Here is a 19,201-nt window from a genome sequence, read left to right on the forward strand (position 1 = left end):
TCTGAAAAGAAATAGGGTCATTGCTGGCATGTTTTTATTGTCTCAAGCGAATCGTTTTGACACGTTTTTAGAATGTTTCTGTGTTATTACGGTATTAGTAAGGCCTGGCAGAATTCTCTCTTAGTTTTTCCCGAAACTCTCTTTTTAAGTTATTAAGTGTTTTTTAGTGTGAGTTTTCTTCCGTCTTTGTATTTTCCAGCAACTTAGCTTCCATACCTTGCAAAATTTGACCGATATCGCTTGCCCTAGCAAAAACAAAGCTGCTTGGGTCATCGCCTTCTTCATATAATGCGTTACGAAACCGCTTTCTTTTCTATCGTATCGCAGTCCTTTTTCTCCAGCTCCCTTTTTAGTTCAGTAACTAATAACCAGCTTTTTAATTTTCACATACTAATAGTCCGATTTGATTCAGTTCACTATTATTTATTTTTCACTATTAATCACAATGACTTAAGATACTAAAAACATAAACATGCAATCTTTGACCGTCAAAATCTCAAAATCTAAGAATTTTTTAGACTTTCGTCATTTGCATTTTTGATCAGAAGGTCATTGACTATAACATACTAAATTTTAGAAGCTTTGACGGAGCATTGAAATCCCATGTATTATGTGCATCGTGGTCCTACCATTAGGTATGCTACGATTTCAATAATATGAAGGAAAATCTTATTAAATAAAAGTTTTTTAGTGCCGTTCCTATATCTTAAATTTCATCGTATCTTGTTCCTATTAAATGCAACGTTTGATTACATGCTCTTATCGGACGGAAAGAAAGAACGAATAATTGATTTTATTACCTCACAATTATTACATGAAACTCTGATTTTGCATGCGGTCATTTGTTTATTGCATCGTTCCACACGCTCGCTCGGTTAAAAGATATACATACCATCTACTAGTGGTGGTGGTATTGCATTTTCACTTTCATGAGTAGAGAAAATTACATTCTTTCAGTGTCTGTAAGCGCGCCAAAGTGAATCGTGTGTGAGGGTAAAAGGAGCGTCGATTGGTGAAAGAAATTGTACATCATGAGCGGTACTCAACTTACTTTGGACGATGACCAAAAATTTGCATTAATCAAGGTAAGCAATGTATATGTTTCACCACATCTATTCAAGCAAATTTATCAAATATATTTTTTTAAATGAGCAATTTCAGAAATATTTAATGTTATTTTTATTATGACTTAAATGTTTTCAAATGTATTTTAAATTAGCTTTTAATTCTATAAATATGTGGATTAGAAAACAGTGGCAGCTTCCTCATAGATTTCCAATTGTTTATTTTTTTATAATGACTAATACAACTACGGTTGTAGGAGTGACGTTCTTTAAGCTAAGTTTTCCAGTAACAAGTTTTTATTTTATGTTTGTATTTATTTCTTTTGTGTTGTTTTGTGTAACATTTTTTTAAATGCATGTATCATTTTGATGCCTAGAAAACATAAAAAATTATTTTCATAAAGCTTAAACCACATAAAAAATTTCAAAATCTTTTATTCATTAATGAAATTACATTACAAAGTATAGTTCTAAATCGCTACAAATGCTACGATTTCTAAAGATGTCTCGAACTTCCAGAGTGTGGAGGCGATCAAGCTGTTGTATTCGTCTCTTGTCAGATTTTATCTTGAATATGGTTGTTCTATGTGATCCTTACCTTCATTCTGTTGCCAAATTACCACCATGATACCGTAATTAATTATTTGTTATCACGTTCTTAAAATTTTTAGTTCGACTGTCGTTTTATTTGATTTTTGGATTAATATTTTCTTTTCTATCTCTTTGCATAATATTTTTCAGGCCACCTATTCTTCCGCTGGGCATTTTTTATCAAGAAAAAATATCAAACATTTGAGACCTTCGATAAAGCTGTTGTATTCGTCTCTTGTCAGATCTTATCTTGAATATAGTTGTTCTATGTGATCTCCATCCTATAATATTTATATATCAAGTGCTTGAGACGATTAAACATGAGATCCTAAGATATGTAGCATGCGAATTAAATATACCTGTTGTCATGAATCATTTAAACTACCATTAAATAGAAACACAACTGAGGATCCTCTCTCTGCACGATTGTAGAACAGCAAAAGTTGCAAAAAAATGCTTCATAGTATACTTCAGTTTATAGCGTTATGTCCTCAGTTACTTTAACATGTTAGTATGCATGCACCACTACGTAGAATTCATCTAAATCAATAATTTGTTGTTCCTAAACACAGAACTTACTTGAATTATTCAATCCAGCTTAATCGTTTTTTGCCTAGATTATTTTAATTTTAAATGGAAACCAGTGCTTAAAGCTATAATATCACACACAGGTCGGCCTCTCGAAAACATGCGCTTAACTGCAAGAGCTACAACTATTTCCAAATTTTCAACTCCCTAAGCATCCTCTAATACTTAAGAGCAAAAGGTTGTTTATACAATGCTTTTATTTCAAAACAATCCACCCTTAATAACTTTAAAAAAAAAAAAATCACATCAAATTATATATACAGGGGGGCGTTTAATTATGCATTTACTGAAGTTCTGGCAATCACCTCCTCACCTCCAGCTAACCTCACTTTAATATGTCAAATGGGAACCCCCATCGAGTGATACATCATAGTAAGCAGCGTAAAATTCTCTATTCAACGGTACCAAAAAAAATGAAATCGGTAAATGTATAAGCAAATAGTTAGCGAAAATGTCTAGAAATAATGAATATTTTATTTACGCCAAACTTTGGTATTTTAAATGAATACTTTTAGTGTGGTACCTACATCATTTTAAAATTCTTACATTTTTTATAATAGATCATCAAAAAAAATACAAGCAATTTAGAAGTTAAAATGTGTGGTAACAAACAGTACATTTAGTTCAAGCAAATTATTTCTTTTTTTAAGTAAAAATGTGTACCGTTATTTGCGAGAAAAAAGAGTGTCTTCAAATTTTTTGCAAAAATCTTTGCAGTAATTACGTGGTGGCCACAAGAAAAACTATTTTTAAAAACAATTTATTTCGACTGAAGTACAAATATATCTAACTAGTTTTTGTCCCTTGGGTCCTATATATACAATCTTAACTTAAAGATAAGCCATTGCTGTCAAAGCACTGTAAGCAGTAATATAATATAGTTAAAATATATAGAATAAGCAAAAGGGGGTATATAACTCCTCCGCCCCAAAATAAAAGCATACCCTTTAGGGTGTGGTTTTACAAACCTAAAATGTAAAATTAAAAATAAAAAGAATAAATCGATTATTACACAATTATTTCATTTTCGTCATTATCGGGTATTCTGTCATTATCGGGTTTTCTCTTTAAAACAAATAAGTAAATCCATTTTCCTATAAAAAATAAACAAATTAAAATTATAAATAAATATAGCAAAACAGTCCAAAAGTTAATTGATTGGATATTAACAGGGTCTTTAATTTCTTCAAGGCGTCTTCGTTGATCTTGAAGTGCAGTGGAGAACTTCTTGGTTTCTTCCAAGCTAATAGTGTTAAGGTCCAATGTAGGAGGGTTGAAGATTTTCTTCTGGTTGTGGAAATGGAAACTTAAATTTAGTTTCGGTAGAGACACGTCATCATAGTTCAGCTTGCTGGGCTTGTATGTCCTAAGGATAAATGACTTAATTTGGACGGTACATTCGTTAGTGGCTTCAACAAGGTAGGAACCATGTAGGGGTACATTATCCTTGGAGTTTGGACAAGAGACTGGAACAATCAACTGTTCTGGTATGGATAACAACCATTTTCCATCCATGATTTTGTTAACTTGAACATCTTGGAGTTCTATCCGGAAAGGGTGACACGTAGTGGCGTTTTCTTGGTACTTAATCAGTTGAACAGCACAAGGAGGATCTTGGCTGATGTAGGCGGTATGAGTGTCTTTACATAGATACTCATTAAGTTGTAGCTCAATACATAGTTTTTCCATATAAGAATATTTGCTATCGCTAAGCGCTAGGAATGGTTTTTGGGGTAGGTTTAGGAAAAATTGCTTATTTTGGTCTTCAGGGATAGGTAGAGGATATAATTGATAGTAATGATAGACATCTGATTCGACCAATGGCAATTCCAAAATGAAAGTGATAACCGCGCCTTTTGAATATGATTTTATTTCAATGATTTTTTCAAAGTTTAAGATATTATTAATATCTGTTTCTAATGGCAGGCTATCAATTGTCAATTGATTTTTGAATGCTTTGATTTCATTTATCAATTCGATAGGATCAATTATTGAGTTATGTAGAGTGTTAAGCTTAGCAAAGGATATAGCTATTTCTGTTTTTTCTAAAATATCATAAATAGTTTGATACATCATAGATACCTGGTTAATCATTATGTGTAATCCTAAGTATTGATTGCTATTTGTTTGATTGAGAGCTACTTTTTTGATTGTTGTTTCCAATTGTAAAATACGACTTTATAAAATGTATTGGTTTGCAGAAACATTCGATATAATATTTTGAAATTCGTTAATAGATTTTTCTAATAAAGTTGCTTGGTTAATCGAAGCTTCTTTTAATTTATTTTGGTTTTCTTTTAGTTGGCTTATTAAATTGTCATATCTTTCCGCGTCGTTTTGATCAAGATTTCCAGTTATTATCTTTATTAGGGATCCAATAGGGTTGAAAATACCTCGTTTTTGTTTTTCATGAATGTTAAAATTAGGGTCAATTTGTTTTATACTTTTCTCTATTCTTTTTTCATAAACAAATAAAGGTAACAAAGTATTTTCATATTCTCTCATATAAATAAAGTCTGTCTTTAAAGCATTAATTAATGTTTCAGCAAATTGTTTTAAAGTCCTAAATTCTTTAATTAGGGGTGTTAAGTCTTGGATTTGTATTAGTGACCAGTAATTAGTTATTAGTTTTGTTGTGCCTAGTTTGTATGGCAATATACCGGGATTATGGTTTAAGTTATGGAATTTTACTCCGTTTGCATTGATGTAGATGATTCCGATCCATCTGCAACAAGGGGTATTATTTTAGATTCATTAACATGAATTATTTCCGTTTTATTATTATTTGGGTTCATTATTTCGATTTTGTTATTATCTAGTATTTTAGTTAAAGTAAAAGGTCCTTTGAATTTCGGTTTTAGTTTACCAATACGTTTTTCTTGCTTTTTATATACTTGGCAACCTACGTGTGGTATTTGTGGTTTTTTATTTTTATTATGTTTTTCAATTACCTTTTCCTTTAAGTTTAAAGTGTCACTTTTAATTTTTTCGTATAAAGCTTTTGTTTTAATTCGATGAGAATTAATGTATTCTGCATAGATGTGTGCAGGCATGAGTTTCATAGGATCTTGTGTGTCAGTGTGTCCTAATATTAATTCGTAAGGGGTGAAATGAGTACTAGAGTGTATTGTGCTGTTATATGCTATGATTGCATAAGGCATTAAACTTACTATGTCTTCATTCTTGTCTTTTTCTTTTAGAAGTCTTATATGTTCGATTAATGTTGAATTTAATCGTTCAACAGGGCTGTTTGATTCGTGATGTTGAGGGGTTGTAAAGTGTATTTTTACGTTATGAGATTCTAGGAGTTCTTTGACAGTTTGATTTTTAAATTCGGTACCGTTATCTGATACAATTGTTTTGGGAATACCACAAAAAGAAAAGAATTGTACTAAAGTTTGTACAACTGAAATTGTTGTGCCAAAATATGGTAAGGCTTGGCCGTATTTTGAAAATTTGTCTATTATGACAAGAAATTTCTCTTTTCCTATTAATAATGTATCAATGTGTATTATTTCGAATGGTTTAGAGGGAGTTTCTGTATTTAGTAAAGGAACATTTGGGGGTCTCCTATTATATTTTGCTCGTTGGCAAATTTCGCAATTGTCAATATAGTTGGTAATATCATTTTTCATGTTTTGCCAATAGTAGGTTAGTTTTATCCTAGTAAGGGTTTCTAATATTCCACGGTGATTAGTTTTTCCTTCGTGTGAAAATTTAATTATTTGTGTACGTTCATCTGGTTGTACATTATTAATTAGTTTTGTACATTCGACTACTTTTGATTCACTAAAATGGTTACTTAATACGTCTTAGAATAGTGGGCGTAAATTGGGTGATAAGAAGTATAGATAGGTGGTCTTGTTAGTCATGTATTCTCTAAGGAATTTAAAGATAACGTTTACATTAGCGGGTATTGTTGCATAAATAATTTTTTTGTTGTCAAAGGTTTCAGGTTTAATATTTATATATGCGTCATATGGGGATTTTTTTATAATAAATTGAATATTTTTATTATTAATTATTTCGTCTAGGATTGGGATTTCTTTTAGTGTTTCATTTACGTTTGTACTATGAATGGTATTAGAGGCATATGAAATATCGGGAGGTCTTATTTGTATGTTTTGAAGAATTTTAATTTTAGGTTTTTTCTTCAAATTAGGATTTGTCTCGATGTTTTCTAAAGTTTCAGATACATCGTTATTACTTAAATTATTCGGGTTAAAATTATCTATGTTAAAATCTTGTAAGAATTGATCGATGTCGTTTACAATATCTCCAGGGTTGTTAAGTATAGATTGGGTTTCTAACGCGTTTAGTTGGATACGAGATAAAGCGTCAGCGTTTGTGTTTTGTTTACCGCTTTTATAGATAATATTATAATCGTATTCTTCGAGTTTTAGTCTCCATCTCATGAGTTTAGAATTGGGTTCCTTTAGATTGAATAACCATACAAGGGGTCTATGGTCTGTATAGATAGTAAACTTTTTTCCGTAAAGATATGGTCTAAAATACTTACAGGCCCATACAATGGCTAATAATTCTTTTTCTATTGTCGAGTATTTTTGTTCTGTTTCATTTAGTGTTCTGGATGCATAAGCTACGGGGTGATCATTGAGTGGTGTGTCTTGGGAAAGTACTGCGCCAATAGCATAGTTTGATGCGTCAGTAGTTAAAACAAATGATTTTGTAAAATCGGGGTATTTTAATATTGGTGCATTAATTAGTAGATTTTTTAGATGGTTAAAAGATTGAACAAAAGAGGGTGTGTGGGTTACGTTACTGTTCTTTTTAAGACATAAGGTGAGGGGTTTAGATATTTTCGCAAAGTCTTTGATAAATCTACGATAGTAACCGGCTAGACCTAAGAAAGATTTAATTTCTTTCTGTGTTTTAGGGATAGGAAAGTCTTTTACAGCTTTAATTTTGTCTTCGTTTGGCTTTACACCGTCTTGTGTTATTAAGTGACCTAGAAAACTTACTTCAGTTCTTAGAAATTCAGATTTGTCAAGTTGGATTTTAAAGTTCGATTGTCTGAATCTATCAAAAATTAGTTTTAACCGTTCAATATGTTCTTGAAGAGAGGTGCTATAAATAATTACGTCATCTAAATATACGCAACATATTTCATTTTGAAATCCTCTTAAGACATTATTCATTACCCGTTGGAATGTGGCAGGTGCATTCTTAAGTCCGAATGGCATTCTTTTAAATTCGAAATGTCCGGTGTCAGTGGAAAATGCAGTTTTGTGTATGTCGTTAGGGTTCATTTCAATTTGATGAAATCCATTTGCCAAGTCTAAGGTGGTGAAGTACTGTGCTTTACCTAGTTTATCTAGTATGTCGGATATGTTTGGGAGTGGAAATTTATCGTCAATCGTTTTGAGATTTAATTTACGGTAATCGATTACGATTCTCCATTTCTTTTTTTTGTTTGAATCTAATTTTTTTGGAACTATCCATATTGGACTAGAATAGGGTGAGTTTGAATGTTGTATGATGTTATTTTTTAACATCTTATTGATTTGGGACTTTACTTCGGTTTTATGTACTTCAGGATATCGGTAACTTTTTGTGAAAATAGGTGAGTCATCGGTTAAGTTTATTTTGTGATTGATTTGATTAGTGAAAGTTAATGGAATATCTTCAGAATAGAAGATATCTCGATATTGGTAGCAAAGATTACGTATAGCTTTATATTCTTCTTTGTTACAATGTTCGAGTCTTAGATTTTTTAAATTGGCTTTTAACTTATCGTCAATTTCTTGATTTATATTAGTGTCTGTTTCCATTTTTTCTATAAAATTATTTTCCATTTCATTAATTAACTCAATGTCAAAAGGGTTAGAAAATTCTAATTTCATAGGGGTTTCACGAGTATTGGTTATTATTGTGGTAGCATAAAAATTTTCGATAGTAACAAGGGCTTCTGGCATTTCAGCTCCGTTAAAATCTGTATAATTAATTATACCTACACCGTGTTTTAATTTAACAGGTATTTTGACCTTTTGAGACATACGCGGTTCTAAGATAACAGAGTTGCATTTTTGTATGGTCTCACGTGCGTTGCAATTTTGATTGTCTGAGGTTTTTGCTGTGTCAAATTTTAAAGGCAATGTTACACTGGGTGTTTCTAAAGTGGAGTTTTTGAAATTAATTATTGCATTAATATCCATAAAAAAGTCAATTCCTAGTAAACCGTCGAATTTATCCGAAAAATTGAATAAATAGAATGAGTGGTTTTTATTTACGTTAAAACAGGGAAAAATAGGAATATCAATTACTTCATTATGTATAGAAGTTCCATGTGCAGTTTTAACTGTAAAATATTCATTAAAGATGTTATTTGGATAAAGATTGTATGCTATAGATGGTTTTATGAAACTTTTACCACTTCCTGTATCTAATAAAAACTTAGCGTTTAGTTCAGGGATGTAGAGGATTGGTAAGTTGGTGGCTACATAAGTGTTTAAAAATACTACGTCACATTGTTTTGTGTTGGAGTCAGGAGAAAATTTTCCTCTTCGTTATTAGGATTTTCTTCGATTGAGGGCTCATTATTGTCATCTGGATTTTGACAGAATTGTTCATAATAGAATTGGTTGTAATCAAAATCAGGGTCATAGTTGTTAAATGGGTCATAAGGGTTATTTTCCGCATTATTCGCAGAAGAATAATTATTCGTTGAATCAAGGTTATTATTAAAAATTGGTTGGGGTCTTGTTTGGATAGATCTAATTCTGGAATTAGATGAAGAAGTATCCATAGGTTCTGGAATATCGTTATTTCTGTTTTGATTAAAAGGTCTAAAGTTATTATTATTATTATGATTTGGTTGATTGTTTGATCCAAATCTATTTTGTCTGAATTGGGCTGAATTATTACTTTGTCTAAAATTGGGGTTTTGTTGGTTAAACCTCTGAGGGTAGTGGTTGTGATAATTATTATTATTAAAGTTCTGATTTTGTCTCTGTATATTAGCGAGGCGATTAAATGAATCGTTATAACTTAAAGGTAATACTACAGGTTTGTTGTGATTTTTATTTTGTGAATTCGATTGGTTATGATGTTTATTTGAATTATTATGGTTTGATTGGTTATTAGAGTTACTACTATTACTAGAGTTGGCTCTATTTTTGAATTGTAAGAAGTTCTCTTCTTCCCTTACAAAGGAAAGCGCTTGTTCGAGGGAATCAGGATTATTTAATCGGACAATTAATTGCATATGATAATTTAAATTGTTAATAAACGTTTTTAAACAAATATCGTCGTATTGTGTGATTTTTAAAAGTTTAATATCTGCTGTTGCATTTGAACTCTTTATTTTTGTAAAAAGAAGTGATCTCGCGTCTTGAATTCTTTGACCAAATGAAGCTGGATTTTCGTGTCTTTCTAATTTCATACTGACTATATCTTGTACTAAGCAATCTTCTGATCTTTGATCTGAGAATGTTATTATTAAAACTTCTTTAATTTTATGCCAAGAATCTAGTTCTGTTCGAGGAGCTATTAGTTCTGCTGCTCGACCTATTAATTTTCCAATTATCGTATCGAAAAGACAAATGTTAATCGGGTTATTAGGTTCTGTCCTATTTTGGTGGTTAGAAAGAAAATGTTCGCATGAAGCGATAAATCTATTTAGGGTTTTTGAATTGCCGTCATATAAAGGGATGTTATCAGCTTGATAACGTATTAATTGGTAATTGGGTTGTGCCATTTTAGGTTTTTGTCTTAACTTTAGGTTATCAAAGAGTTCAACTAAATAATCTGAATCTTCCGGGTTGGAATTAAAATATAAATATATGCAATAAAATATATAAATAAGTCAAATCAGAAAAATATCAAAAATATCAATAGGTTAAATAAGGATATTGATAAAAAGGAGTACTTACGATAGCAGTAGTACTGTAGACTTCAAATACATTATCTTATCTTATGGGATTCGGCGATGCTGTCCTCCTTCCGTACCAATAGGGTTCTGGACGATGCGTGTTCACGGTCCCCTGGTCAGTCTTAAGCTATGGACTCAAGGCGATGTTCGTCCCGTTGTCCGTACTAATAGGGCTCTGGACGATGTCTGTTCACGGTCCCCTAGTCTTGAGATACATTCGGCTTCGACGAAACGTCTTCTGGATACTACGCGTTTTCGATAGGCTTGTTAAATTGTTGAAATAAACGAACGGACGACTTTTTCGGCTTATACTCAAGATTTCAGTATAGATTCCTACTCTCGACACGTACTTTTAGCCTATCCTACCGACTGCGCCAATTACGTGGTGGCCACAAGAAAAACTATTTTTAAAAACAATTTATTTCGACTGAAGTACAAATATATCTAACTAGTTTTTGTTCCTTGGGTCCTATATATACAATCTTAACTTAAAGATAAGCAATTGCTGTCAAAGCACTGTAAGCAGTAATATAATATAGTTAAAATATATAGAATAAGCAAAAGGGGGTATATAACTCAGTCTTATAACTTTGTATGTGTATTTATTTCACTTATATTTGTTGCGAAACCTACCTAATAGGTACAAAAAAATACTGCAATACCTTACATTTTTAAGGCGTTTAAAAAGCAGGGGATTTATTATTGTTAAAACTGTCAGTTTGACGCGTGCAATTTTTCCATTTTAGTTAAAACAGTGAGTTAATAAAATGGTGTATACGCTAGCCGAAAGAATAGAAATAATTTTCCTTTATGGAGCTCAAGATCGGTGTGCTCGCAGAACCGCGAGAGCATTTAATGAAAGGTATCAAGATAAAAACGTGAACCATAAATACGTATTAGAATTGATACGAAAATTTGAAGAGACGGGATCGATTTGCAATAAGAAAAAATATGGAAATAGAGTTGTCGATGAAGCATGCCAAGTTGAAGTACTAGGACAATTTGCTATGGATCCAACTTTGTCTATACCAAAGGCCGCAAACTAACAAATATTTCCACTGCTTCCGTATATAAAGTTAAAAAAAAAATAAGTTCTTTCCTTATAAAATTCATATTCTTCATGAACTCGGAGAAGATGATTTTGATAGGAGAATTCAATTTTGTGAAGTGATGTGCCAGCGAATTGACGACGATCCCCATTTATTGAAGAACATTTGCTTCAGTTACGAATCGACCTTTTTTTAAATGGCCTGGTGAACAGACATAACTGTAGATACTGGGATAATGAAAATCCGCATGTTTTTCGGGAAGGCCATACCCAATATCCCCAAAAAATTAATGTTTGGGCAGGAATTTATGGGAATGAAATAATCGGGCCATTTTTTTTGGAAGAAAATAAGAAAATTTGACTGGCAATATTTATTAAAACCTTTTAGAAAATGCAATATACCCTTCAATCATCCAATCTATGGAAAATCAAGTAGATCAACATGGTGCTATATTATTGAATGAAAATAATATACATTTTCAGCAGGATGGAGCTGCCGCGCACTAAACTTTGGTAGTTCGAGAAATCTTTCGAGAAAAGTGGATTGGCAGACATGGTGCAATCGAATGGCCTGCGCGGTCTCCGACCCTAACCCCACTAGACTTTTTTCTTTGGGGCTACTTAAAAAGCAAAGTTTATAAGACCCCACCCGAGAATATTGAGAATTTAAAAAATAGAATATTTCAAGAATGCAGAGAAATTAGCGGGCAGACCCTTGCCAATGTTCGAAAGGAGTTTGAAAATAGGCTTTTTTATTGTCTTGCTAATAACGGCGCGCATTTTGAACATTTAATAAAATAAATTTGTTAAACTAATTAAATTTGTTTTTCTACCCTACCGATTTACACTTTAATTGCTTCTTGGTCAATCAATTTTATTTTTTTTTACAACCATTGATAGCATAATGAATGTCCTTTAAAATAATGTATCACACCATGGGGTAGCCATTTGACATACCAAAGTTTTTTTTAAGAAAGTTATTAAGGGTGGATCGTTTTGAAATGAAAGCACTGTATAAATAATTTAATGATTACTACCTAATAATAAATTACCCTTTTCGGCAATATGAAGCTTTGTCAAAATATTATTAAATAACTATAAAATATTTAAAACAGTTTTACTGGAAAAACTACTTTATAAATTAAGAAAATGCTGGAACAGGCTTGTTCACCCAACCCCCATAGCAGTGGTACAGGTAAAGCTTCGAATCTACCGTTGTGGTGCATTCGGGAGTATTTGCGATATCATACTTCGCAACATACAATCATAATTGGCCCCCGCAGATCTTCTAATCTGGTATAAGATATGCAATAGTTTTTACTTTTAGATATACGAAATCCAAGGAGGTTAAGTTAATAATTCAATTTATTATTAATTCAAGTCAGGTAATCGTGAAGGCCTCTCAATCATACAGAATGGCATTGATTAAATAGTTCGACAACTCGATTTGTACTCTTATTATTTTCAAAAACAAGTAAAGTTATTTCCACTCTCTGCTTGAATTGAGTAAACCATGTTAAGTGAATTCAAATGAATGGTGCTGAATAACGTCAATAACTTTATTACACAAGGTGCGAGGTAGTCACCAAAAACTTTTGATTTTTTGACTGACACATGTCCAAATATTTTAAAAGTAAAACAGAAAATTAGTATTTTACAACATATTCGAAATATCGAAAACAAGTTTTCAATATTACTCTCATTTAAAATAATCCAGAAAAAGTATGTTTCTGAGTAATGATTTAACCTATAATAACCTCCTTCTCTATACAGGATGGTTATCATAATGAACGATCAAGATGCCAGAAGCTCAGAGAGCGTGTATCTTTGTTTACATCTGGCCTCTCAGTTTTCAATGATAAATCGATCACCTAGATCTAAATAACATTTCCATCAAGAAGCTAAATCCGGAAGAATTTTAATGAAAGGAATAATTTAATTTTCCGGTAACTGGCTAACCAGATGATATATCTATTTCAATAAAAAATTAGCATATAATATATTCTGTTCTTATTTTCATAATAGATTCACAAAATTGTATTCTTTGCAGTGAGTCGTTGGAAAATATTTTAAATCATTAGTGGATAACCATTTGGTTAGTACTACACAATTTCTCTCCAATGCTTCACATGGTTTTTTTCTAATTTTTGAAAGTAAAATTTATTAAAGATTAGTTTTTGATACAATTCAGAAAGTTTCAGTATTCACAAAAAAAAATGCAAAAACTTGATGTTAAAATATAGAGGATGTTCCATTTAAAAAAATACAACGTGTTTATGCCCAATCTTAAAAACAGTGCTTTAAATTTTTTTTAATACGCCACTGACTTTTATATAAAAATATCTATTGTAAACAGTTTTTCTATCTTATACAGGCCCTAAAAATAATAACATTTCCAAAAGTGAACACTTTCGTTTTCGCCTTGTATTTCAGGAACAAAAGTAGTTACAATATTTCTGTTTGTGGCTAAAAAACCGCAAAGCTATATCTTAAAAAATTACAGAGATACCCTGCAATATCATCCAAAATGGGACACAGTGTACTGTCCAAGGGCTGTATTCTTAAAAAACACTACAAACGAATATCTACATTCTGTTTAATTCTTCTTGCAGAATTATAACCGTGATACCATACTTAATTATTTGTTTACACATTGTTTACAATTTTTAATTCGACTGTCGTTTTATTTGATTTTTAGATTAATATTTTCATTTCTTTCTCTCTGTAATATTATTCAGGCCACGTTTCCTTCCGCTGGACATTTTTAATCAAGAAAAAAATCATTCATTTGAGACCTCATCAAATACTTTGCAAATCTAATTCAATCAAATAACTTCTCTTGAAAATGTAATTCAAGTCGATTCTCTTCAATCCATAAATATGCTTGTTATTGTGATGATTATTATACCATAATGTTAAAATTATCAAACTATTAAATTGGGGTCTACTGCTCACCTATTAAGGTACCATGGTATAAGTTCATCCTTTAAAGGATCGATAATGTCGAAGAAGATGCACCTTATGACTTAATGAATGCTTAATGAAGCTATTAGAGCTTAATGAATATTATTTAATTGCTTATAGATATTTCTGGTGGTAGTTTTTGGATATCTTTCTATTTGTTTAATCCTGGTTTTTCTAATTGCTGTGTTCTAGTACTTGGTCCAATAACTGAATCGTCAGTATTAAGGATATTAAGATGAATCTCGTATCACACGCTTTATTAGTACATCGCACATAGCGCATAATAGCTATAGACGTACCTATAGACGTCCTATTCATATGAAGTCATATATAAACAAAAATATCTTAGCCAATCTCAATTTCATAAAATCTGGTTTATACAGATTAACTTGTCGACATTTTGAAAAAGTATTTGTTTTTGCTTAATCATTCATTGATAACAAAAAAAATAACAAGAGCAAAGGTGTTGTTCACAGGATACTTTAGAATCAACAAAATTCCATCTACACAAACTTCAATTCTGATGTAACGATTAGATTATGGCAATTATGATAGAAAATGTTTAGTAAATGAGCATTGTTAATCCACAGACTATTTGTTTAGGGATAATTCTACCTTTTAAATCATTGAAAAAGTAAATCGATACTGGCCTAATGGAAGTTCTAGACTTTGGGGAGATTATGTAAACGAGAATATTTGGCTACTCCCCTCTCCATTGATTTTATTCGGAAATTTAGATGGATACACGTATCAGTATCTTTTAGAAAATATAATATATTTGAAAATAATTGAGAGTGTATGTTGTTGCAGTCATTTTTCAACAAGATGGAGCGTCTCCACAATATCCTGCCTATGTGGAGACGCTCACACAATCAGGATATAAGGGAGAAAGATATTTCACGACCGGTGGATTATTTCATCATTTATTAAATGGCTAACTAGCTCACTGAATCATCTCGTCATCTAAAAACAAAATGTTACGTCGCTCAACTGAACATACTAGAAAATTAACGCTTTGCGTTTTAAAGCATTTATCATATGCAACTAGATATATTTGCTTTCATATTGGAAAATGATCATTCAGAAGTCATCATTCAAAGTCACTGTTCAAATCACCGTCAACGTTATTTACTACGTCTTTCTTCACTATCCTCAATTTTCAAAAATCGGGACTCCCACAGCAGGCGTAATATTTTAAGGTTTTTAGGTACATTATAAAAACAGAATATATATTTTATATATTATACCCCTACACTAAATCACTTCAATTCACCTAGTTAAATCTAATTTTCGATTTTCCATTGGTTTTATTTTAAATTTAACGCGAGGTTTCGGTTGGGAAATATCTCCAAACATAATCAAGTGTAAATTAACAATAAGAACTATTTTACAGGCTTATATACTAGAGGTGTTTGACGTCTGGTTGTGCGACAAGTGCATTAGATCTTACAGTGTTAGTAAAGGTCTCCAAATGCTGCGAATATGAACACTGTTCGGACTGAGGGGTCCTTGGTTTTTTGTGATGTACGTGTCTTTTAGGAAACTTTTTTTTTCCTAATATGGCTCTGTGCACAAAATCTTTGCTTCTCTCCAATGTATATTATGGTCATTGGACCAAACGTTTTCTGCTATTTCTGATCTGTGAACCTCTTCTGTTCGGCTGGTAATACTCTCTACATTCACAGGGGATTTAGTATACGCAGTTCTTGGTGTCTAGTAGGCTAGACTAAGCCAGAATGCAGGATTCAATACAAATCTGTGAATATGTATTGAACCCTGTGAATTTCATTTTTTTTTTAATTTCATTTTCATTTTTCAAGTCCGCTAAGAGGGAATGCAACTGCGGTCTTTTACTAATAAAATAGTTGGAAAATTTTTGCCTAATATTTAGTCCGCATCTTATTTGTTGATTTCTCCGTCCGTGTCGATTATATTATATTTATTAAATTTTCGCAAAATTCTATTTTTTAGTTTAGTTTAGTTATTTCATTAAGATTTTTTCTTATTTAAAATTTGTTCTGCAGATATATCCGACAGTGTTTGATAGAAAATGCAGGCATTTAAATTAGCCTAATATCTCTCTCTCAGGCGTTTTTGATGTGTTCTTGAAATAGAGCAGTGGTGAATTCTTTAACTTGGCTGATCCATCGTCTTGGGGAGCGTCCTCGAGATCGCTTCCCAGATTGTCGTCCGTCTTTCTAGTGACGTGTCCAAAGTATTTCAGAACTTGCCACTTTATTACACTTGACAGTGCCGCCAAGGGATCCTCAGGAGTCTTCGCCACATCCATATCTCGAAGGCTTTCAGCTGTTTGCTGTCAGCAGCCCTCAAGGTCCAAGCTTCCGCTCCGTATATGGAAATGGAAAATACAACTGTTTAAACTTCGTTATCGTTCAATGTTATCTTTCGAAATATTTTTCGTTATCTTTCCAAATTTTTATTAAATTAGTCATTGCCAATTTTACAAGTTGTTCCTCTTTTTATATTCGTTGTCCAATTAGCAATTTTTCGACGCGACAACGTTACAAATTGCAATGCAACGTTACATTGTTACGTTGTAACCGTAGAGACAACCCCGTTTTACACCAATTTGAAACAGATTTTTTTTGGTTGCTTCAACGTTACGCAGTGACTACTCGTTAACTTTCTAAACGCTTTTGCAACGTTTTTAGAGTTACTGATTTTTGGACGGATCGACGCTATAACGACAAAAAAATTAATTACTTTCTTAACAATAAACTAATAGATAACTCCAGTAGGCAGCTACTCCAAAAATACAACCTTTTTAATCCATCTTTTGAACAGTCCTTATTAACATTTGTTTTGAATGTAGTTTAATATAGTAAAATATACGGGTAAAATATGTGTTTTGAAAGATTTACAAGCACTTAATTTGTAAACGGAACATAGTTTACTGTGAAAAGATGTTATTTTAGCCTTAAATAACACGTAATAAGTCATTTTTTTATTGGTTACATAAGAAACCCGCTGTCGTTGTCCCTGGTTGGCCTGAAGCAAGAGGAAGAACAAATGGACCTAACCTTAAATTTTAATAGCACGTTTTTTTACAAATTTCAATAAACAAGAACTTTAACTTTTACAAAAAAATTAATAAGCTCTTTAAAAAATATAAACTCAGAATGTAATGTTAACATTACATTCTGAGTTCTCATTGCTGCTGCTGCTATGCTGCTATATATTTATCCTAAAAAATAAAACTTTTTAAATTTACCATTGTTTTCAAACTGATTAATTCTCTTGTGTAAAGAAAGGCTATAAAGTAGAATATAGAAACCATGAAGGAAACCATTTACAAAATGTAAACCCAGTATTGTAAACTTTAAATATGTAAAATTTAATACAAACTTTTTTACTGCTACCTTCCTCCACTTCCATTGATTCTACATATGGATTATGTCAACTTCAGGTAGGCTAGTTGTCGGCATTTTTGCTTCAATTGCAAGTTTTTTTTTGCGTCTGTAGTAAGTTGCAAAATATTTAGTGTTTATATCTCTTCATTTTTTAAAGCAACACGAAAATAATACATCCCAACAATTCCAAGCAAAAAATGATTTATAAAAATAAAAATATAGATTAAGTAGGTTATGTTGATTTTAATTTTTTTTTCTCTTATTTTCTCTACCTTTGTTTTTCATCTTCTTCTTAAAACTATTAATATGTCAAAAAGCTCCCTCTACAGCGAAAAATGCTTAACACAGACGATCAGGCAATGTAAATTGCAGATGAGGTAACGTTGTTTTTACTGGGTTTTTGATTCGAAAAATTGTACACGTCTGCACGTCGTTGTTTTAAGTGTAAAATACTACTGCTACCCTCTATAATACGTAAAAAGTTTGTGCTTTGCCACTGTCCAGTTTTCCAGATCCTATTACAGAGTTTCCATAATAGCTTAACACCGCTCGGAAGACGCTCTTTTAGCATTTCTGCACTCACATTACCTACAGCTGTAGTCTTATTGATTTTTAAGTAACGTATAACTTGGTCTACTTCTGCTTTCAGTATATCCGGTTCCTCTTCAATTTCCCTGATGACCGGGATGTGTATAAGACTTTGCAGAATTAACGTCATATCTTCACTACGTGGTATCTCATTAACGAATTTCCCCTCTTTGTTATCTATCTTCTGCGTTTGTGGTTTAAATTTTCATCATTATTCATATTATTATCCGTTCTACATAGCCGTTGTATTTCTCTATATCGTCTTCTATATTTGGTTCTTCATTCTTGTGTTTGTGCCTGTTTATCTGAGAGACTTCCTTTGTTCTATTACTTTGTACATTCCAAGTTTTATCGAATATCCATTTATTGTTTTGTACTTTCCTTTTGCTTTGTTGTATAACTTGTGATGGTTTATAGAGGTGTTTTGAGGCTTAGCAACATTTCTTGTGGATTTGACTCTCTTGAGGTTTTCCAATCTGTTATTAGGTTTTGCTCCAATTTTTGTTTGAATTGTTCTATGTTTCCTGGTTCTAAGGAGGGACTTATTTTTTCTATTTGTTTTTGTTTTTATCTGGATTCTGACTTTAGCTAGCAGGAGTTTGTGGTCAGTTCCCCATCCTTTTCCAGGGAGAGTTTTCACGTTGTTGACGCTTGATTTCCATCTAGCTGTTATAAGGAAGAAGTCAATTTGATTTTTGTATTATCCTCCTGGAGATATCCACGTGTATCGACGGCTTGGATGTTAACGGAATAGGCTATTTGTGTGAAGTTATTTTCTATACAAACTCTACGAGCTTTGACCGGAGTCATTCCTCCTGCCCAAGCCGTTACTTCTGATCAGTTGGCTCAGTTATCATCTTCTTGCGTTTGCCTTATTTTGGCGTTTAAATCGTCTTATATACATATTACTTCTTATTTCGTATTTTGTTAATAGTTCCGTCTGTCTCACTGTATGATGCAGTTGATGCGTAAACATGGACTATATTTAAGTTGCACGGTTTTCCATTGATCTTTATCGCGATTTTTCTTGAGATAATAGGATTGTAACCCAGAACACTAGACTATAGAAAATACTCTAATTCTGTATAAGTTTGCC

General features: G+C 32.0%; 1 protein-coding gene across 1 annotated transcript in view; it reads left to right on the forward strand.

The window, feature by feature from the left end:
- Window positions 1-918: 918 nt before the first annotated feature.
- Window positions 919-19,201, forward strand: part of LOC126741939 (SEC14-like protein 2) — a 77,375-nt gene continuing 59,092 nt past the window's right edge. Inside the window, exon 1 of the mRNA XM_050448416.1 lies at window positions 919-1,085. Coding sequence (XP_050304373.1) covers window positions 1,032-1,085 — 54 coding nt within the window. The 5' untranslated portion in view covers window positions 919-1,031. The remainder of the gene's footprint in view (window positions 1,086-19,201) is intronic.

Source organism: Anthonomus grandis, chromosome 11 (genome assembly GCF_022605725.1).
Source record: "Anthonomus grandis grandis chromosome 11, icAntGran1.3, whole genome shotgun sequence".
Classification (NCBI taxonomy): domain Eukaryota; kingdom Metazoa; phylum Arthropoda; class Insecta; order Coleoptera; family Curculionidae; genus Anthonomus; species Anthonomus grandis.